Source organism: Gymnoscopelus microlampas, assembly GCF_963454915.1.
Source record: "Gymnoscopelus microlampas genome assembly, chromosome: 20".
NCBI lineage: Eukaryota > Metazoa > Chordata > Actinopteri > Myctophiformes > Myctophidae > Gymnoscopelus > Gymnoscopelus microlampas.
This window is the reverse complement of record NC_139957.1, coordinates 10553861-10577483: the sequence shown is the minus strand read 5'-3', so window position 1 is coordinate 10577483 and position 23623 is coordinate 10553861. Positions and strand designations below refer to the sequence as shown.

The 23623-nt window shown below is 41.8% G+C and overlaps 1 protein-coding gene across 3 annotated transcripts in view; it reads left to right on the top strand.

Annotated features, from left to right (window-relative positions):
• The window catches only part of crybg1a (crystallin beta-gamma domain containing 1a), a 64130-nt gene extending 41371 nt beyond the window's left edge, over positions 1-22759 (top strand). For 2 of the 3 annotated variants that reach the window (XM_084044227.1, XM_084044228.1), the window contains 19 exons: positions 569-4896; positions 5813-5851; positions 6195-6313; positions 6874-7051; positions 7619-7758; positions 8449-8575; positions 8742-8777; positions 11140-11300; positions 12206-12332; positions 13496-13641; positions 15416-15542; positions 15838-15867; positions 16293-16405; positions 17044-17176; positions 17972-18111; positions 18459-18582; positions 18895-19053; positions 20341-20503; positions 21912-22759. In XM_084044227.1, coding sequence (XP_083900353.1) covers positions 569-4896; positions 5813-5851; positions 6195-6313; positions 6874-7051; positions 7619-7758; positions 8449-8575; positions 8742-8777; positions 11140-11300; positions 12206-12332; positions 13496-13641; positions 15416-15542; positions 15838-15867; positions 16293-16405; positions 17044-17176; positions 17972-18111; positions 18459-18582; positions 18895-19053; positions 20341-20503; positions 21912-22000 — 6479 coding nt within the window. In that variant the 3' untranslated portion in view covers positions 22001-22759. The remainder of the gene's footprint in view (positions 1-568; positions 4897-5812; positions 5852-6194; positions 6314-6873; positions 7052-7618; positions 7759-8448; positions 8576-8741; positions 8778-11139; positions 11301-12205; positions 12333-13495; positions 13642-15415; positions 15543-15837; positions 15868-16292; positions 16406-17043; positions 17177-17971; positions 18112-18458; positions 18583-18894; positions 19054-20340; positions 20504-21911) is intronic. The other variant, XM_084044229.1, reaches the window with a different exon arrangement.
• The last annotated feature ends 864 nt before the right edge of the window (positions 22760-23623 follow it).

The following is a 23623-nucleotide window of genomic DNA, read 5'->3' as shown; positions in this document are numbered from 1 at the left end:
CTCTTGGTTCTTATGTCCCACTGTAGAGTTTCCATTCTGTCATCTTTATCTTTGGGAGTTGGTTGATTTTGGCGTAATTCAATGGATACAAGTATAAAACAATATTACATGACTGTTCTACGATGGCAGTTCATTCATTGGGTTAGGGTTAGCTGTAAGTTATTGCAGTGATTCTCACCTTTCATTCATTTCAAGGTCCACCTGTTTGATAAGCATTAGGCCACAGACCCCCATTTTATATATATATTTTAATCTCTGGGACCCCAGTCTACACTGTAAAATCAGCCTTGGTAATTTAACTTTGAAAGTGTGCAAATGGAACCTAACATAAGGGTCCATTTGGTTCAATTTGCACACTCTGAGAGTTACAATCCTGTAAGGGTCCATTTGGTTCCTAAATATCAATATTTTACGTAGCCGGGGATCCCCTCAAACCCCCCCCCCCCCCCCCCCCCCAAGCACCCCTGGGGGACCTCACATTGAGAACCAGTGCTTTTATTGAACGCAATGTTAATCTGAATTCATTTTTGTGATATTGAAGCTGTCCTTGGCTGTCCTTTGCCAACAGGAAATAAGGTGCTGCCCAAACAGCTCTCCAAAAGAAGCAGCAGCCACGAGGAGACGGGCACATCCACTTGTCTCTCTCCGCCTTCCACCAAAGCAGAGCAACCCGCCTCACTGAGTTTCAAGAAGCAGCAGGACGCCCCATCCACCACCAATAAACACACCTCAAAAGGTCCAGCGAAGGATCCAAGTGACAGCTCATCTCCAGTGAGCAAACTTCCCATGCGACGTCAGCCTAGCCCGACTAAGGGGACACTCAGAAAAAATGAGTCCAGTACAAGGAATTCCACAACCACACCGACGACAAAACAGGAATCTCTGCTTGAGGAGACTGATCAGATCGCCAGTGAAGTGACAACTAGTGACACAGCATCATTGATCAACAAGTACTACGTACTTGTGGATGGTTCCTCGGTGGAAGAAACACAAACAAAATCCATAAAGTCTGGTAGCAGTGAAGTCAAGACAAACACGACGTCACTTACAGACACAAATGGTTTAGTGAAGGACATCACCAGTAGCACAACTGAAGAAATACATACAGTAAATAAAGCCATGCCAGAGTTACCGAAGGAGCTAAGTAACTTAAACACTGGTTTAATCTTGGCAACAAGCTTTATTGAGCCACGCCCGGTAGACCTGGTCATAATGCATACCCCTGAGGAGGTAACGGATACAGCAAGTAAACCTGACAGCCCCTGTGATGTCAAGATCCTATCTAATCAGAAAAGCATTGCTCCCAATGACGATTCCCTCACAGCAACAACTGAGCTCACATCAAATGTAGACCTGGGCACTTCTAAAAAGGGTGAGATTCAGAGGAGAGCAGAGGAAGAGATTCACAGGAAACCAGCAAAAGTAGTGGATGTGCAGACAGAGGCTGCGATTGTTCTTAAATGTGCTGAGAATGTCGAGAATCAGACGGACAAAGAGCCTCTTTCACTTGAACTGGATTTGGCAGGAGAATCTCAAAGACTAGAGAAAGACACAAAGCAAAACCAAAGGCTGGACGAAACATCAGTAGAAAACAGTGATCCCACCACAAGCACCATTCAGGACCTCGGGGCCATAAGTGTTAAAGATGGAGAGAGGAAAGGGGTTATAAAACCGCAGAAACATTGTGATCCATCAGACACCAAATGCCCAGAGACTGAGTCAGAACAAAAAACAGTGAAAGTGCACACAGCAGCTTCAGATGGGGAGACGAAAGAGACAGTACCAGCAGAAAATGGTGTCGTTGTCACAGAAAATCCAGTTGCAAAGATTGATACAAAACAGGAATGCAAGGGAGTCATCAAAGAAAGTACAGAGGATCCACAGATGAAGGAACAGAAGATGGACACTAGACAGAAGCCAAAACCAACCATTACAACAGATGAGGAACGGAATGGCAAAGACACAAAACAGGACAACAACGCAGTGTTAATGGAGAGCAACGTTGTACAATTGGACTCAACACAAGAACCAACAGCCATAAACACTGAAGCTCAGAAGGGGGAGAGTACCAAAGAGGAGGCTAAAACACAGTCATCAACAAAGTGTTTGGTCAATGAGACATCAATGGAGAAAACACAGTCTCAACTTATTACTAAACCCAAACTTATGACAGATCAAGGTGAGAAGGTGACAAAAAAGATAGAAAAATCAAGTGTTGTCTCTGAAAGTACAGTGGCTGCAATTAAAACCACAGAGGATGATGCAGAGAGGGGATATAACAAGAAAAAGACAGAGGTTCAACGTATTACCAAACAGGATATTGAGCCCAAACCCATGAAAGTTCAAGGTGAGAAGGTGACAAAGTCAGAGAAACAAACTGATCCATCAGCAGAGGCCAAACACTCAATGAAGAACACAGAGCAACCACGAGAGACACTCAGCACAATGATTCCAAAGGTGACAAGGAATGAAACAGGCAGAGCAGAAAAATCGATTAAAACCACAGAAGATGCAGAGAGTGAATATAACAAGAAAAAGATGGAGGATCAGCAGATGATGTCAAAGACAGATACTGAAGGGGAACCAAACGCACCTTCCATAAATGATGAGGAGTTGAAGGACAAAGATGCAAAGCAGAAAAATGCATCTGATGTAGTTTCAAAATATAAATCGGATGTAACTGAGTCAACCAAAGACTCAATGCAGAACACAGAACAACCAAAAGAGAGACTCGACACAACCGCTCCAAAGGTGACGATCAAAGAAACAGACCGAGCAGAGGAGTCAAGTGTTGTCTCTGAAACTACAGTCACTACAATTAACACCACCAAAGAAGATGCAAAGACAGAGGATCAGCAGATGATGATGAAGATGTCAAAGACAGATACTGAACCGGAACGAAAAGCACCTTCCACAAATGACGAGGAGGTAAAAGACAAAGGTGCAAAACAGAAAGATGCATCCGATGTCGTTTCAAAATACAAAATGGATGCAACCGAGGCCACGTGTCAAAAGAGTGAGTCAGAACAAGAACCAGAGAAAATCCACAGAGCAACTTCAGAGGAGGAGAGGAAAGAGACAGAACCCGCAGAAAATTCAATCACTATGATTGATATAAAACAGGAATGCAAGGAAGCCATCAAAGAAAGTACAGATGATCCACAGATGGAGGAACAGAAGTTGGACACTAGACAGAAGCCAAAACCATTATTAAAAGAGGAGGAAATGAATGGTAGGGGCACAAAACAGGACAACAATGCAGTGTTAATAGAGAGCAAGTTTGTCCACTTGGACTCAACACAAGAACCAACAGCCATAATCACCGAAGCTCAGAAGGGGGAGAGCACCGAAGAGGAGGCGAAAACACACGAGTCATCAACAAAGTGTTTGGTGAATGAGACATCAATGGAGAAAACAGAGTCTCAACTTAATATCAAACAGGACCTCAAGCCCAAACTTATGACAGATCAAGGTAATGTATATAAGAGGAATATGGAGGCTCAGCAGATAAAGTCAAAGACAGACACTGAACGGGAACAAAAAGCAGTTTCCACCAATGATGACGAGTTAAAACACATGGGTGCAAAACAGGAAAATGCAGCCGATGTAGTTTCAAAATACAAAACGGATGCAACGCAAAAACCAAAAGCCTTGAACACTGGAGCTCAGACGGTGGAGAGAACGAAAGAGGAGGCCATTGTTAAGCAAAGCGGCCTCAAAGAGGCACAGACTTTGACAGTCACCAAAACCCATGACGAAAACATGCGGCTTTTTAATCAAATGTTTCCATCTCCATTCCAAAATCTTAAGCTGGAGCAGAAGTCTCCGCCCAGCTGGCTAGACATCGAGAAGTCTCCGTCCAACTGGCTAGACATCGACCAACGTCCAAAACGCTATCAGAAGGAGAGCAAAAGAAGACCAGATGTCACAATGAGTGATGATGAAAGTCTAGAGGCAGATGACAATGACGATTTCATCAGGAGCATCAAAGCGGGCGGCATGCCCTTCTGCGAACCTCGAAAGAAGCGCACTCTCAAGAAGCCCCCGTCTCCGCCTTTCGCCATGCCTGCCATCAAGGAGGACCATTTTGAGAAGGCATTTGACCTAGCGGAATTCAGTTTTGGTTTAAAGAAAAGGAACAATGGCCAAAGACCCACTTCACCCGCGATGTTGCTAAAGCAACAGGCCGCTGACAGGGAAGGAAATGGTATCGTCAAACGCGTAGAAGAAAGTCTCCTTTACAAATCCATCTACTCTCCGACCAAAGACAAGACGCATTTCTTTGACGAGGTGGAGGGAATCAACTCAGTCGGAGACGAGGCAGAAGGAAAGGACAAGGAGCAGAAGCCCGTAGAGGAGCCTGGCAAGCCCAAGTCGCGATTAGAACGAATGTCCATCCTGTCCAGCCTGATGAGCTCCCCTAGGTCTTCCAGGAAGACCAAAGAGGAAACTCCCCCCGGCTCCAAAAGCACGCCTCCATCTAGCCAGAGACAGGACCTCGCCTCCCCCGAGAGTCAGGGAGTAGTTCTCTCACCTATAACTGGCACGGTGACAGGTGAGGCGGGAACAAAAGGCAGCGGCCCGGGCCCACATGTGGGCGTGGGAAAAGCTGCAGCAGCTGGTGACACAGCAATGAGTCCCTCCCCTGCTGCTCCTCCTCTCCCTTCATTCTCAGAGATAAAGCTGCCCGATCATTTAGAGAAGTACCTCAAGAAGGACAACGGTTCCACTCAGACCTCTCGCAGTCAAGGGAACCCAGAGGGGAGTGCCATGATGGACGCCGGCCTGACCACGGGACCTAAAGTTGAAGGGTTAAAGGGCTCTGCGGGACCACCCCCTTTCAACAGCTCTGTCCAGGCGGCCTCTCAAAATGGACGATACAACTCTAAACCTAAGGTAAGGATTTTAATTCCCTTTTGGTTTTCATGTGCTTATTTGTTGTTTGTTCATTTGTAGAATTAGTTGTAGAATCTAGTGACATTCTCCAGACCCCTGTGTGGTTATGTTCAAGAGAACAAGAAAATGAGAGCAAACACATTGTGCTCACCTGTCAGCACTGGCCTCTCTTATTCATTCATTGCAACGCTCACAAAAGACTGATTCATGCATAGAACAGAATGAGGTTGGACCCACAAGGCATTGGGCAAACAGTCATAGTTTTCCTGTTCAAAGGGCTGATATCCTCTTGTCATCTCCATGGAGATGTGCTTAATATTTTCTGCTGTTGTTGCCACATTCATAAGATCGGAACTAACTTGATGCAAGCAGGGGCAGGCAAGGTAAGCACACTGCCTGTACTATGCTTAATAGACGTACTGTCAGCTTAATAGACGTTGCCAACATGATCTCACTCTGTGTCAGCACTCATGACCAGATGCAGCCATCCACATGCAAATATTTAAAACCTATGCGTGACAGACAACAGACAAGGTTTCGAGTTCAAAGTTGTTTATTTCCAAGTAGCCACATGCTACTGCTTACCCTCCCCTCCCACCAAGCGAAACCAAAAACATAAAAGATTAAAAAAACAGCCTCTAACACCCCCCCACACACACAGTTGTCCCACACACCTCCCCAGAGTGACCAGCCAATAGCCCCCCTCCCTCAACCTCCTGGCTGGTGGAGGTGGCTCTGGGCTTGGAACTACTGGAGGGGCTGCTTGGACAGGCTGGGGTGGCTGTGGCAGTCGCTGTGCTGCTTCACTACCCACAGGTGGTCACCAGCTGTTGCCCGGTATAGGCCTGGGTCATGTCTGGACATTGGGGAGAGTACACCTTTTACAATATTCAAAATGTTTCTGGTTTCTCCACAGACGCGTGAAATAAGAGGATTCCACAAAAGGCCTGGAAAGGTACGATACTATACCATCTTTAACATAGTCGTTGCTGTCGGGCAGAAACCTCCTATCTCCATATTCTACACTTTTGGGGGTTTTCGTAAATGAACGCCCTACTTGATCACACTACAGCGTCACACAAAAGCATCAAAAGTTGCAGATCCACAAGCTCGAAACGTGGCGCGTTTTGAGCTTGTAGATCTGCTACTTTTGCTATTTTTTTATTTGAATCCTTAAAAGTAACAGTTTTGGACATAATGAGGTTTCCACCCGACAGAGACGATATACTCATACAAATGTGTTGATAAAATATACTGCTTCCTTGATGTGGTGCTGAAACCTCTACTTCCTGGTTCAGATTGTCATGCACCAGTTTGCTCGCTTTGGAGGGGAGGCCCACGAGATCTACCGCGATGTGGAGGACGCCACCGCGATGACGCTGTCCCCGGTCATCTCAGCCAGGGTCATCAGAGGATGGTGGGACACGATCTAAATTCTATTTGTCTGTTTGTTGATATTATATGATTTCCAGCAGTAGATTTGCTTTGTTTATTTTTTTATAAAGAGGAAAGGGGACTGAATGGTACAATGAGAGAATGCTGTTGATGGGATTTGTACATTGAGTTTAAAGGAGTAGTTCACCCAAAAACATATTTATTTTCTATCAATTTTTAGTCTCCTACTGGACACATTAGTATCTTTCCGCCGGTCATCAAAATATTGACTTAGGAATGCGACAAAAACTTAAAAATCTCCACTAATTCAATGCTTCATGGGGTGTGTAATTGTAGAAAATATGATTGTTTTTGGGTGAACTACTCCTTTAATAGAGAGGTTGACATTAACTAATGAACCCAAGTATTCCACGGTGTACATTATCTTGCTGACGTACACAGTGTTTGCTGTCCTAGACCAGACTCGCCCTGGCTTTGCTATGCATATTTGCTATCATAATATACCACGATCCCCATGTAATTCTAATTCAAATAACTAATAACATAAAATATATGATGTCATTCTCTCGTTCTCTTCATTAGCTGGCTCCTGTATGAAAAACCTGGGTTCCAGGGACGTGCCATTGCTCTTGAGGAGGGTGCTATGGATCACATAGTCAACATGTGGGCAGAGGAGGGAACCCCCACCACAATAGACCAGATGGGTCAGACCATCTCAACGGCACCTATGGTCATTGGATCTATTCGCTTGGCAGTTAGGGTAAGTTACAGACAAATATGTCCTCTGTCATAACAATGTATATGTAGGGTGCCCAAACTTTTCAGGCCGCGACCCCCCAAAATAATCATATTTGAACTGGGGACCCACTTAGAATTGTAGGCATTACATTTAGTTTGACTCGGTTACACAGATAAATATTGTGAAAATAGCCGAACTGCAAGCTCACAACGCCTCGCACTGCGAGGCGTTGTGAGCTTGCAGCTTGTAGATCGGCTGTTTTTACGTTTGCCCTTTCTTACGTAATATTTGACAATTTAGCCAATTTCGTATTAAAAAGGTCTTAAAAGTCATTAAATTGTACTTTAGAAATGTGCAGATACCGTGTATACACTTATACTGTATGTTGGTTTGTTATACTGTTGAGTGAGAAAACAATGTTGCACATTAAGCTATTCAACTGGCAACCCCCCAAATGTTTTAATTTGGACCCCCGGTTTGGGAACCACTGCATTGTACAATTATAGAATTATAGATTCAACTGTGGAATTTCAGACAATTGCTGATTATGACTCTTCACGGTGCTATTGTTTATTTGATGTGACACAGGACTACAGCGCGCCACATATTGACCTGTACGCTGAGGTGAATGGGAGGGGCAGGTTGTCATCGTACTGGAACGACACGATAGAGATCGGATCCTATAATATACCACAGAACACTGGCTCCATCAAAGTCCAATCTGGCGTGTAAGTCATGCAACCACTTCATCTTAAACCAAAAGAAGGATTTTCAAAGTTATCAGATGTGGCTTTATTTAAACAGTGGCCACTAATGGTGAATTACCTTGCCAGGATGATCTGTCTTGTAAGTCTTGTATTAGCCTTTTTTTTTTCATTGCAGTTGGCAGCCCGACTAAAGATGGTTATTTTCATTAGACTCAGTGAAATATTCTCAACATACATTGTCAGAAACAGTAATGTTTAGCTCATGTGTTTTCTCTGCTGCATGATGGAATGTATGATGAAATGCTAGTGCTAGCCAGACAGAAAGACACCTACTGTATCACTATGTGTTCATGCTCAAGTCATGGTCAACTGATAGTTGTAGCCGACTAGTGTAGGGAGTGAAAATAATACGTTTCAAATAGTTTGCAATGGGCATTATATCTTCTCTGTCGGGTGGAAACCTCACGTGTCCAAAAAACAAAACTATTACTTTTCAGGATCCAAATTCCAAAATAGCCAAAGTAGCAGATCTGCAAACTCAAAACGTGTCGCTTCGCGCCACGTTTCGCGTCGCGTTTTGAGCTTGCAGATCTGCTACTTTTGATACTTTCGTGTGACGCTGTAGTATGATCAATTATGACATTAATTTATGAAAAAAACACAAAATGAATCTCTATCTCTCTCTCTCTCTCTCTCTCCCTGCGTCTGTAGCTGGCTGGTGTACAGTGATCCAGGGTTTGCGGGTCTTGAAGTGGTGTTGGAGAAGGGAGAGTACCCCTGTCCAGAGTCCTGGGGCTTCCCTCAGCCAATCATTGGCTCTGTCCGACCTCTGCGAATGGTATTTTAACCTTTGACCCAGATGTTACAGACTTACTTTAATCACTTTCAGACTGCATTTGTCAGTGTGACTATGAAAAAGTGTTGATATTTGCATTAATTGTTACGCTTTATTTGAAGGTAAAACTGGTTTTGCATTGTCTAACACAACTCTCTTTTCTTCACAGGGTGCAATAAGGGTGGAACGTCCCAAAGAAGTGAAGGTACATTTTAAAAGGATCATAACACCAATCCATGACTGATATCTACATAAAAAACACTCGCATGCGCTTTCTCTTATAGAATAGGCCAAGGACCCCTTAGCTGAGAGAGAGAGATGAAGCATGGACCCCCCACTACATATTGGATTCATGTTAAATGTGTGCTTCGGCTCGGTACTTGGTCTGCTCTTTTTTCCCTCTACACCAAACCTCTTCACCGAAATTAGCCGATCTACAAGCTCACAACGCATTACGACTGTGAGGTTGTAGATGGGCTATTTTCCCGCAAATGTTCCGCCCAGAATAGGGATGCCAGGGTTCAAGTGGTTAATGTAAAACAAGACCAGGAGACCAAAAATGACACATTGGAAACAATGTTGTTGAACAAGAATCACAGAGTCATGTTTGAATATGCCAGGGCCTCTATTCACTGTGATTAAATGTGCTGACAGTTTAGCTGTGGTCCTCAGGGTGTTGTGAAACACCACAGCATGTTATTGCCAGCATATTGGCTGGTGTGGGAACTACATACAGTAGGCCCTGCCAACTGAGCTGGCACAGAGCATCACTGGCCGCTGTCTCTGCACGTCTGAAATCAGCAGCCGGCCTGGTTTGCTTTGCTTTGCTAAACACACCAGACCGTGGTTGGTTGCATCCCATGCAGGGCCATGACAATTATGAACATGCACACATCCTCAAACACCTGAAGGCATTCACTCAGACAATGTACGGTGCACAACGTTCGTTAAAGGGATAGTTCTCCCCCAAAATGATTTTTTTTCTATCGATTAGTCACCCCATGGAGACTTGTGGATATTTTTTTGTTTTTTTACGCATTCCTAAGCCAATAATTTGATGACCGGCAGTGGTTCCGGTAGGAGACACAAAGAGTCTCCTTTGTGTCTCCTACCGGAACTGCTGCCTACCGGTCCGCTGGTCATCAAGTTAATGGCTTAGGAATGCGTCAAAAACAAAAAAAAAAATCCATGAATTCAAGTCTCCAAGGGGTGAAGTAATCGATAGAAAAAAATGTTTATTTTGGATGAACTATCCCTTTAAGTGTGCATACATGGATAGCCACTGCAGCAATAGACAGTATTGTGTGTCTTTTGGTGTTCCCATGACAATGTTCAACATTGTCATAGGATGGAAGCAATATAGGTCTGTTCTGTTTAACAAAGTAATTCAAACCTAGCCTGTCCACTGTGTGTTATAATTTTTTCGTAGTTTCTCAGTGGAGAGCGATTGCGATAGCGAAACCGTGCACATAAACACGCAAGTTGACAAGTGCCTTACTAAAATGTATTACTCTACTATTAACCTATTGTATAAATGTATACAGTAATAACAGAGATTGTGTGCACATTTAGGCCATGTGCAGGCCATCAAGAATCAAATAGAAGGTTAAAACATCCGCACACTGGGTTAAAGCTCCCAAACACTTTTATTAATGTCACAACATTTAGACCTTATAGACCTTATCAGGCAAATGTCCAAAAAAAACACAAATATTGTATAAATATATCATTATATTTCAGAGCTCCCCCTAAATGTCTCAAATGAGGCTTCCTAGAGCGCTCATGTCTCTTTCAGGGGAGCCGAACTCCCTGTAGATTCCCTGTATTTTGAACCCTGACTTTCTGTAGTTACTCTCTGATTGAAATATGTCCACGGCCACTGTATTGTACATGGCCATGGGCACTGGAATCTGGGGAATGGCCGGTATTCCTCCTGCTGGGACAAGCATGGGCCATACACATACACATTACACACACTCAAATGCGTGCACACAATAACACGCATTCTTGATTGTCACGATGTTGCACATCAGTGGTTCTCAAAGTGGGGTCAACCAAAAAAATTAGTTAAATATAGCATCAATAACAGCTTAACCCATTTAGACCGAGAATGCATCTGTGTCATTCTTAGATTTCTTTGGGCTATTCAAAAATAGCAGATCTATAAGCTCGTAGTGTGGCACAGAGTGCCATGCTACAAGCTTGTAGATCTGCTATTTTTGAAAAATTGTGAGCATTTGTGCAAATCTTTGAATATACACTTTTTTAAAGCGAAATTTTTTAACTCAAATCTTTGCCTCTGGAGGTCCCTGGAACAATTGTTCCAAATGTTCGCTTTAAAAAATATATATTCAAAGATTTGCACACATTTTCACGATTTAAAATAAATAGCAGATCTACAAGCTCATATGAGCTTGTAGAAATCAAAAAATGACACAGATGCGTTCCTGGTCTTAATGGGTTAATCACTTAACATCGGCTATTGGAAAATAGCCGATCTACAAGCTCACAACGTGTCAATGCAAGGTCCATTTCGAGACGCTCATCTTTTTTGCTCATTTCCTCAGGCCTTACTCTTTGAGAAGCCGGCCTTTGAAGGAGAATGCATGGAGGTGGACAGTGAAGTGTACGACTTCACAGACAGTGAAGAAGACAGGGAAGCAGAAAGAAATGTTGAGAAGAGGAGAACACTCTCTACTGTGGGGTCTCTGAAGATCCTCGGTGGCCTGTGAGTATCTAGTCTTTCACTAACTGATTAACACTTTTATTAGATTTTTGTCGGGGCATAAAACACACAAACATAAAACACAGAATAACGTAGCATCATCAGAAATATATCACCCAGCCAGTACATGAATGAACATAATCACAAAACAACAAACTACACACTAAGCAAAACATACACACCAAATAAGACGACAACAAAAAACAAACACAGACACCTACAGCATTAGCCATTAACCAAAACTCCAAAGACCATTCCATGTCATACACTTATTTAGAGCCGGAAACACCATCAGACCCCCATCATATACAAATGGTATTGCCCCCATTTCAAATCATTAATTTCAATCTTGTCAAGCTGTCTATTATATAACAATCGCTCCAAGGCTGCCAAAATTGTCAACAAGAGATGTGTGCCACCTAGCCTCCTTCATAACATAAGAGAGGAAACATGTCACTTTAAAGGAGTAGTTCACCCAAAATACGACTTATTTTCTATCAATTACACACCACGTGAAGCCTTGAATTCATGGAGATTTTGATGTTTTTTGTCGCATTCCTAAGCCAATAATTTGATGACCAGCAGAGTGTCCGGTACGAGACTCAATGGAGACTCTTTGACTAACGGAGACTCCGCTGGTCATCAAATTATTGGCTTACAAAACACAACATCTGCATGAATTCAAGGCTCCATGGGGTGAGTAAACGATAGAAAAAAAGTCGTTTTGGAGCTGAACTATCCCTTTAAGTAGCAGGATCACCCAAAATAAACAGACGGAACAGACGAGAGAGTAAGGGATGTCCAAGCCTGTTATCCTCTCCACTGCCACATGTATCTGGTCTTTCATTAACAAGATGATTTCCATAATGTTTTCTTTATCTTTACCCTGATGTGTTCCTCCCCACCAGCTGGGTGGGCTACGACGAGGCGGAGTTTGAGGGGCGGCAGTACATCCTGGAGGAGGGGGAGTACGCAGACTGCAGTGACTGGGGAGGGGACGCGGACGGATTCATGTCCCTACGTCCTGTACTCGCTGTAAGCATGATCTAAAACCTTTATATCAGTGGGTCTCGAACTTGAATATGTATTTGAACCCCATCTGAAAATAGTTAGTGCTAGGGACAAAATGTTGTTAAAATGTTTCAAAAAATCATTTATTTTTATTTTTTAATGTACTGTATATATGGTTGAAGTGTTTCATCTAATTTTGTTTCTATATTAACACATTTTGCTGGGGACCCCCCGGAACCCCCCTTTTTTTTGCGTCATTAACCCATTTAAACCGGGAACCCATCTGTGTAACCACTTAAACCATTATTTTATAGGCTTTGGCTATTCAAAAATAGCAGATATACAAGCTCATAGCGCGGCACATGCAAATCTTTGAATACTAATTTTTTTAAGTGAACATTTGTAACTCAAATCTTTGCTTCTGGAGGTCCCTGGAACAAAATATTTGACAAATGTTCACTTTAAAAATATATATATATTCAAAGATTTGCACACATTTTTACAACTTTTTTTTTCAAAAATAGCAGATCTACAAGCTCGTAGCGCGGCACTCGGTGCCGTGCTATGAGCTTGTAGATCTGCTATTTTTGAATACCCAAATGACACAGATTCTTTCCCGGTCTAAATGGATTAAAAGAGGTGGATGGAAGAGGTAGAGAGGAAATGAAACATACATAGTGACCTCTCCCTCTGCTGTTGCTCCGGGGCTCGGCCACATAAAGTTAAGATCCGGCAGAGGGGATGAACTGAGCGTTCCTGATCTGCTGTTATTATCCAATGGATTCAAGTTCTCAGACTGATTTCAGTCATTTGAATTCCATATAGTCAGCATGACTTCTGTGGAAGCGTGTCACTCACCATTCGTTATTTTAAGATTAAAGAGTATTTGAAGTGGTCAAACTAGCGATAGAATACATGTTCAATCTTCCAGAAAACCCTAATGATCTCGGATATTTTGTAAGAGCCAAGATTAAAGCCTCAATCTGCAATTTCTTCAACTGGCTGGCTGCATGGCTACCAAAACATAATTATTTTACATATTTTGATTGTTTATGAAACACGGCGCATAGTGTGTGGGAGGCTCCTTTCACGCTGTTTCACCGATCGCACATTAGGACTTGGCCTAACAAAGTAATTTTCAGTCGTGAGATTTTATTTAGCTTTAATCCATGTATTATCCACTGTAGGGTTTCCAGTCGCCTTATGTGAAACTGTTCAGTGAGAGGGACCTTTTGGAGAGAAGTCTGAAGGTGGACTTCATGGGACCCGTTCCCAACATAGAGGACACCAGCTTCTCTGCCAGGACCCAGTCCGTCAACGTCCTAGCAGGAGTGTAAGTTCTCAAACATTTTCATGTCAGGGACCCCCAACTTGATATGTATTTGGCCGTGAACCGCCATCTAACAATATTTTGTAGCAGAAGAAGCTCACAACACATTTGTGTCCTACTATATGTGCGTTTTAGGCCCTATTTGAACTGCCCACACATGTGAGCTTGTAGATAGGCTATTTTCAAATATTCCATGTATATAGGGTTAAAGTGATTTCTGATGCTATATTAACACATTTAGTTGGGGACCCTCTAGAACCCCCTCAAGGACCCCTGGTCAAAGTAAAATTGTGAGTTTATAGATCGGCTGTTTTCGCTGCACGAGGGTTATCAATGGGGCTGTAAGCTGCCAGGCATGAAAAAGGAAGCAGGAAAACAAAGTGTGTCTCTGATCTGCTCCATTGTGCGCTGGGCGTTTTGTGGGTGTTTCTCTGGTCTCCTTTTTAGGCCTCCCTCTGAGCATTGATACTTCTAGGCAATTGATAGGACAGGTTTCACACTGGGTTATAGGACATGAGATTACTGTCTCAAGCGTAAGAATTCTGCAGGGACCTGTAACAAGCACCGTCTTATGAAAAATGAAGACAGGACAGCCATTTGGCAGACCAAGTACAGAGTGAAAGGTCAAGTTTGCTAAGTATTAACTGTTATAGTGCTTAAAAAATACACATGAACATGAATCCAACATACACTGATGATAGTGCTGTCTATGAAGCTATCTATGAAATCTATGAAAAGGTTTCATCTGAAACACAATTTTATACAATATAGAGGGGGTCCCTGCTTCATCTCTCTCTCAGCTGTTCTAGGGCATGATATTACTGTAGCTAAAATAATAGGCTTTTTGAAGCAGCATTTCCAGTTTAGAAAGCTTAATGTTAACAATGCATGTATGCAACTAGTAGCCTAATAGAATAGAAGGTAGCCTCGAGCCATGTGGTTTGTTGAGCTCTCAAACTAGCTGGGACTCGTTTAACCTTAACAAAAGAAAGAAAAAGACAGATGATAACTATTATTTATGTTGTGGAGGTGTGCAGTTCCTAAACAACTTACAGCTTATATACAATTATTTTAAAAATACTTTGTCAACCGGCATAATACATAATTGTCTACACAACAATACGACCTTTTCAATAATTTACTTTATATCTGCCAGCTGCCTGCCCAGGCAACATTGAATTTGGTTAACCTTTATCCATTCTTTGTGGAACCGTGTGTAATTTATTCTGAGTGTGACTGGCCTGCTAAATCATTTAGTGCCTTGTAGAAGCACAGACTTCCTGTTTGGTTAAAGATAAGACAGATTTAGAGCCAGTGATTTGGTCAGAATGGAAAACACACTAACACACACAGTGTTTAATTTTAGACTCTCAATCCATTGCGTCATCTTTTAGTTAGGACCGTGCAACAGTCAATCCAACGAATTGACTTGAGTGATAATGAAAAAGAATAGATTTTGTGGTGGAAACGGAAAGTAATATTGTTTATATATTTTCCACCAAACGTTTCTACAAGCTCACAAAGCGTGGCATTATGAGCTATTTTCGCTATTGGCGAAGTGTATAGGGCTTGAGTGGTTAAGAACAAATTCTACTGTTTAGCACCAGCCTACAATAAAACAAAATTGACTGATGCGACAGCCCACCTGAACTGGTTGACTGTGTATTGCTTTATCATATTTTGTCGTACGTCATTGTCAGCATACGTTAGCATTAATGTGCATTATTTGTCTCAGTTTGTACAGTATGTAAGGATGTGGTTTGTCTGTTGATGGCAGGTGGGTGTTGTTTGAGAACGCTGGATTCAATGGAGAGCTCTACGTTCTAGAGAAAGGCCTGTACGGGAGCCCAGAGGACTGGGGAGCACACAGCCCCAAGATGTCTTCCATGCAGCCCGTCTTCCATGTAAGGCATTTTCTGTTAGCTAAATCACAGATATTCTTGTGAGGTCCAAAACTGTTGGAAGAGATAAAGACAGATAGGAATGATGCAAGTCTGCTCACAAGGGTTCAAGACATGTAGGAAGGATTTTACAACTGTCAGAAAAGCTTCAACACGACTAGGAAGAGCTTAAGTCTGTCATAAATCATTTAAGACTTTCAAGAAGTTTTTCCTTTGTATGTAACATCTGGGCTGCTGATTTAGTGTAGCTTTTACAGTGCAAGGCTGGTAATAATTGCTCTTACTGTGCATTTTACAGGACGTCATGACTGGTTCGAGTAAATTCAAGGTGAGTTCTGGCAATAAATAAACAATTATCATCAAAAACATCATGCATGACAGATTTGCTGACATCTTTCAGTGCTGCACTTAAGGATGTAGACCTTCTGTTGTATATCGTCTGTCGGGTGGAAACCTCATATGTCCAAAACTGTTACTTTTCAGGATTCAAATTCAAAAGTAGCAAAAGCAGCAGATTGACAAGCTCAAAACAAGTTTCGAGCTTGTAGATCTTCTACTTTTGATGCTTTCGCGTGACGCTCTAGTATGATCAAGTATGGTGTTAATTTACGAAAAAACACAAAAAGTTAAAATATGGAGATAAGAGGTTTCTGCCCTGACAGCGACGACTATGGAAGTAGTGTATCGCTCCAGGTCTGTCGTCTGTTGCCCGAGTCACTAAGGATGTTTTGGCGTGTATTATTGATACTGTAGGTGCAGCTGTTTTCTGAGCCAGGCTGCCAGGGAAAGCTGGTGGTTCTGGAGGACAGCGTGGCAGCTCTAGATGAGGACTTTGAGCCTAGGTCCTGCAGAGTGCTGGCTGGAAGGTAGGCACAAGTTGATATGTAATCAACTTGGACATAACAGCTTTCTTAGCAAGGTTATTATAGTTATAGTTATTATAGTTCAGCATTTTTCAATAGATTTGATTTTTTATTTTTGTTCAGACTTCTTTTCAATTTCTTCTTTTAAATGGGTTTGGCTAGTTTGGCTTTTATTGTTTGAAAAATGTCATTTTCTCAAGAATTTTAGTAGGTTTTATAGTTCGTTTTGTAAATACACAATACCGTTGTTTTTTTTTATCACACCTAGTTTTCATTATTTCATTAGTTTTAGTTAACTATTTATCTATACTATATCGTCTCTGTCTGGTGGAAGCCCAAGATGTCCAAAACAGTTACTTTTCAGGATTCAAATGAAAAAACAGCAAAAGTAGCAGATCAACAAGCTCGAAACGCGTCACCTTGCGGATCTGCTACTTTTGATACTTTCGTGTGACGCTGTAGTATGATCAAGTAGGGCGTTCATTTACGAAAAAAACACAAAAAGTTAGAATATGTTGGAATAGGTTTCCGCCCGACAACAACGATATAGTTGTAAAAGTGAAGATTATCAGTGTCAAATCCATAATGTGTGTGTACATGTCTTCTCTCTGTGCTTTGTGTGTCTGTACTCTCTGTGGCAGTTGGGTGGTGTATGACAAAGCCCAGTTCACAGGGCGCATGTACGTGCTGGAGGAGGGAGAGTACTCCAACACAGAGGCTATGGGCTTCCCGTCTACTGACACTACCATGCGATCCATACACACCATAGGACACGTAAGTGCTCATTTAGGACTGAGGGGTAATTCATACCGCTGGGATTTTTCTCTGCAATGTTCTAATGCTTAAATTTACACTCCGTTGTATGACAGTGTCACACAGCCGAAAATCTTAGAGCTACAGGCTCACAACGTGTCGCGGCGGCAGCGGATTTTTTTGACGTGCACCGCCTTTGCCGACAAAGTATACATCAGGCTTAACATGTTTTTTTTTACCACAAATCTTTGCTCTGTAAAAGGCTTGAAGGAGAAAGGAAGAGGTTAAAGATGAACGTATGACAGATAGGGATGGGATGGTTAAACCCGAAATGTGTGTCACTAACCGTAAACTAAATAACTGAAATGTACTGAAATTAAGTCACATTAAAATAAATAAAATATGAACAGAATTATTAATGGAATAAATCACTTAAACATTATCTATAATTGTTACATACAATATTTCGCCATACCTAATAATGTTTAAAAAAAAACATTTGAAGAGAAGAAAACAACCTTACAGAATGAGATATAGACCTAATGTACAGTATGTTACAATACATGTTATAGGCCCTATTTGAACTGCCCACACATAGGACTGCAACTTAATTTATTGATATGACGCAATAGACGGTTAACCGCGGTTAACTGCCCGACAATCCAAAGGTTAAACGTTTACTAAAAAAGGTCCAAATATCTCTAACGACAGAGATAGAGATAATAGCCATAATTATTGATAATATTATAATTTTGCAATACAAATCTATAATTGCCCTGTTTCCCTGTTTATTTCTCCCCTTTCATGTCACCGCAGGAGTTCTCTCTGCCCTCCATCACCTTGTTCAGTAAGCCAGGCTGCAGGGGTCGGAAGGTGGCACTGACAGACGGAACTGTCAACCTACAGCAGGCAGGCCTAGATGGATGCATACGCTCCATAGTGGTGGCCAGAGGAATGTGCGTCACAATTTTAAATTATTTTTATTTAATTTCACTATGTTTTATTAGTAAAGGCAGACACATTTTGATGTATGTGTGATAACAGAACGTCACTATTAAATTAGTTTGAGGGTACTGTATTTCCCCAATTGATATCCCCTGTTGAAGACATGCCCAGAACTGAAAAACAGTATCCTTGATATAAGGTAACATAATGTTCAACATGGATGCATGAAAATTCCCTTTAATCAGGTCAGTTTATCTGGCAGCAATAGATGACCATTACAGGTGCAGTTATTTTACTTGTGACTTTTCCTTATCTTTTACGTATGTTTTATTGAACAAACTATTGGTGGTTTCTGCAGGTGGGTATTGTACGAGGGCTCAAGCTACCGCGGTCACCAGATCCTGCTCCAGCCCAGCGAGGTTGGTGATTGGTGCAAGTTTAGCGGCTGGCAGCGGATTGGATCCCTACGACCATTAGTTCAGGTATGGAGTCATCTACAATTCTCACTAGTGCTGAGTGATCATGGTTCTTCATCATACAATTAAAAAATGTATCTGTTTTTATTTTATTTTTTCTTTATTTTGGTGACTTTTTTTAATGATAGGATGGGGACAATATGTTTTTATATCTCAAAACCAAACTGTTAATAGTATTCATCAGAATATTTCATATTTTGATATATTTGTTAGCACAAATGTTTTATAATTTCATTAATACTCCCTTCACAGAGCACCATAACGCAATCTTTTTAAATATATGTTTATACAAAATGAATGTGATCTCCACTCCAACAGAAACAGATGTACTTCTGCCTGCGGAGCAAGGAGACAGGCTGTGTGATGACCCTGACAGGAACCCTGGATGACATCAAACTGATGAGGCTACAGGCCCTGGAGGAGACCGGGGGAGTGGAGCACGTCTGGCTCTACCAGGGTGGGCTGCTATCCTGCAAGGTGCGTACATTGATCAATGACTGGTCATGGTTAGCTACAGCAGTGGTTCTCAAACTTTTTCATGTCAAGGGCCTTGGTCGTTGAATGCTTTTTAAATTGTGAGTAGGACCTTGAAATTTATTCTATGGGAGACCGGGAGCCAATGTAGGGTGTACAGGAGTGGTGTGATGTGTTCTCCTTTCTTTGTTTTGGTTAATAATCTGGTAGCAGATGTGTATGAGTTGTAGTCTGTCTATGGCTTGTTTTGGTAGTCCTGTGAGTAGAGCATTACAGTAATCTACGCGGCTGGTGATGAAGACATGGAAAACTTTTTCTGCATCTGGTTGTGACAGGAAGGGTCGGACCTTGAGATTACTCCATTGATGTGAGATGTCAGTATCTCAATTTGTTACACAGAAGCTCAAGAATGTATTCAAAATGACAGTGTAGCTGTCTTTTAGACTAAAAGTGGTGTGTCCAAAAATCATTGAATCTCCAAAGAACTGATAGTTGTGTTGGAAGGTTAGGTTCCAATCGCAGCAGGTTTAGGTTTAAGTGCAGCTCTGTGTTGGAATTTGTGATTGTAATGTGAACGCTATTATGACTTTGCATTCCTGTAACCTCTAGTCTTTTCTTTCTCCTGGGTCTATGCACTGCTTGGGTCTTGGGTCTATGCACACTTAGAGTTTCAAATTGTGTAAAAATCATGAAATGGACTAAAACTGAGAAAATAGAATATCGCAAAAACATCCACGGTTGAAGAAGTCAGTAAATGCATACAAAATAGTGCCTGAACCTTTTGAAAATTACCTTGGATTTCCTCATGCGCATTTACATCTCTGCTGATTCTTTATTATTCTTCTCATTCCATTTGTCAGCTTGATATTTGCTTTTAAGAAAAATAATCAACCACAAACAAAGTGACTGATTACCCTAATGCAGTTTCCCAAACAGTGGGTCGGGACCCATTTTTATCGGTCGCGAGCAAATATCCCCCCCTTTTTTGTTTCTTTTTAAAATTATTATTATTTAAAAAGTTTTTTTTTTTTTTTTTAAATCATATTGTTTCTACATTAAAAACTAATTGTAACATTTTCCAAAATAATTTCATACATAAAATAAATGTAAAGAAATTCCATAAATGTAACTTTTAAGAAGTGAGAATAGCTCACGTTGCTTGTAGTTTGTAGATCTGCACAGAGACATCAAATTTCTCTTTTGTGTCTCGAGCTAAAACGTTTGGGAACCACTGCCCTAATGTCCCTGTCTTGTCTCTGTGTCTCTCTCTCTCCACCTCCGTGTGTGCAGCTGGTAGAGGACTGTTGTCTGGAGACCACCAGCAACGTGATGATGGCCGGCAGCCGGCTGTGTGTCTCCCCAGAGCGTGGCAAGGACAGCCAGCTGTGGAACATCACCGCGGACGGCGTGGTTCGATGCCACCTCAAACCTGAGCTGGTCCTGGAGATTAAAGGTATCACTGGCTTATCGAGCTGTACTGTACTGTATGCTTCTAAAGTTGCTTTTGTTGATTAACCCTTCAAGACCGGGAACGCATCTGTGTCATTTTTAGATTTCTTTGGCTATTCAAAAATAGCAGATATACAAGCTCATAGCGCGGCACAGAATGACTTGGTTTCAGTCCTACTAGAAAGAATGCGAGCACTACAGTCAAACATGAACGATGAGACAAACTTGCCGGGTGCACGGCTCAGGATCAGCTAATGGGCCTAGCTGATGAAAGCATAGAGACGAAACGCGTCCTGATTGCCTTGTTGCCAAGAAGTATCTGAGAGACACAATGTGAGTGCTGGCATCAATCTCTTCATTATTAGTTTAAGTCTTAACCCAATGTCGCCATCTCCTGGTGTGTTGGTGAGGAGCAGTTGTACAGCATTAAAGATAGCTGGGTTGTCTCAAACCTGAATTTCACTGAAGGGTCAGTGATGGATTCCAAGGCAGCACCTACTGTACAGTGATAAGGATCTAACGTCAACAACACATCATGTATCGGCAGGATAGTTCGCAATGCCTATAGTATCTATCATTCTATCCATCATCCTATCCGTCCCGTTCCCTCAGGTCCAGTGACCTCCTGGTGCAAGCTCCGAACCTGGTGTGACAGGGCTTTCTCTGTGGCTGCACCCTCCCTCCCCAACCATATGTTTTTTTTTTTTCTTATACAGTTTTTTTTTCTTTCTCTCTTTTATCCTCCCTTGTAAAGTGACTTTGAGAACTTAGAAAAGCGTTATATCATTCTGAGGTATTATTATGACTGGTATCTAAAGTCGGTGTATGTTTTTTATGATGCATATGGGAATTCTTTAGACAGCTGAAATTCCACTCATCTACAGTGATGTTGGCATTGGGATAGCCTAGAAAATGTCTGATTCATGCTAATTAGTGCCGTTTTGAGACGCAACCCTGGATTAACCTGTGGGGCGAGCCCGCCCTGGAAGCCAAAGGTCCCAGGTTCGATGTCGAAGTGCTCCATCCTAGGATGGGTAAAATGCAGAGGAAATATTTCCCGTATGTGCAAATGCACAGTGACAAAAAATATCCCAAGGAGTGGGGACCAAAATTATAACCACTTAAACACTATATACTTTGTCATACAACTAATGGTGAAAATAGCCAATCTAAAAGATCGCAGTGTGTCGTTGCATCATGGCACGATTATAGATCAGATCTTACTTTTGAAAATGTGAAAATCCTTGACATTTTAAAAAAATGTTTTGAAATAAAAAAAAACATGTTGGGACCTTTTTTCACTAGAATGACATGCCCAAAATTGGTACTTACTGGAATACCTTCTGAGTGTCTTGTGGGATTTCATTGTAAGGTAAAACCCCGATTTGTAACTGATGGTCTTTGTTTCACAGGGGGACAGCAGTATGACAAGAACCAGGTGATCCTCAACACGTTTGATGAGAGAAAGCTGAGCCAAAGGTGGACATTGCAGATTCTATAATATACCAGCTCTGCCATGTTCTTAAGAGCCCTCTGCTGCAGCTCTGCCCATCGGACTTACTGTAGCTCTGTGATGCAGCTCCATTTTGGGACACAGTTTGCACCAGAAAATAGCCCCAGTTGGACTTTGGTGTTACTATGGCTTTATATGATTGTCTTGTTGAAACCTGTCTGATGTGAAACATAGTGGTACTCTTCACTTGTACAGATAGATACATATGTAGGTATTTCTATTTCTATCAATGAGTGTATTCTTTTGTTCTGAAAATGTTCTGATAGTTCATTTGATTGTTCCTTGATTGATTCCTTTTAGTTAGTATCTGGCACAGCATAACAAAGAGACAGTTTAATGCACCTTCAATCCCATTGCTCTGTATTCGTTCACTGAAAACTCAGCCCTGTGCTAATGCTGCATTCAACCTTCCTTCATAATAGTACAATATGGATTCAATCTTTTCTGACTGTTTTTTTGACTGCTTCATTCATGTTGTTCCACGTGCCTTAATAGTTTAAAGATGCTTTTAGGGAAACTTCTTTTGCCCTTTGTAAAGTTTTGATATCTTATTAACCTGTAGGTTTTTACAATTTACCAGCTTTAGGTTGCATGGAAGCATCAGCAGTATACATTTAAGGAAACGCAATACTGATGTTCACCACTGTGTCTAAATTTGACTGTAAATATGTAAATGCTGAAGAGACTGCTGTTGCTACATTTGATAATAAAGATTTGCTTTTGTTTCTGGAGAAGCATACACATGAAAACCAAACAAAGTATTCTCTCTTTTAGATATCGAGGGCTTGAAGCACAAAAGGCCTAGATCCCCATGCACACAAATCATGATGACATATAAGAGACAGACAGATAGAAAACCATCTCCGGTTTACTTCCCGTATCTGCATAGTCTCGCGTCTCGCGTAGCTATCTGCGTGAAGTGAGCCTGCTTCCGGTCTCCTAAAAAGGCCTTAAGAATAAATACACCATACACTGTAGTTCAGTGTAAGGAAGGCCATTTTATCGGTTATAATGTCCATATTGTCCACATGTTAAGCGTTTTGATGGGTCAGGTAATGTTTGAACATAGAGTGTATCTGAGCTCCCAGTGATAACATCTGATGGACTGTCTGTGTGAGAAATCCTTGATCATTCATCACCACATGATGAGTACATCTCATGTTGTTTCATCAAGCACGTTTTTGAACTCTAGAGGCTTGTCTGAAGCTTTTAAGCCTATGTAGTGACACCTTGTGGCAACTCAGAGAACTACTTTTGAAAGACTGAAATTGATACAGACTAGTGATGCGCGGGTCGGGTTTTTTCATGACCCGCCCCGCGACGGAACCCAACCCGCCTCAACCCGCCCCGCGAACCCATATATAAATCTATGGCTCAACCCGCCCCGCGATTTTTTTTTTATTCTGTAAAATCATGGTTAGAAAATAATCCCCAAGTGTATTCAAACTGTTTTATTGTTATTATTCTTATTCTTATTAGGAATAAAGACAAAACAAGAGCATGTGATTTTTTTTTTTTTTTTCGTGTGAGAGCGGCTGCTCTCCCGCAGCCCGCATAATTGCCTCATAAATTCTGACTTGACCCACCCGCGCCGCGGGTTGACCCGCGGGT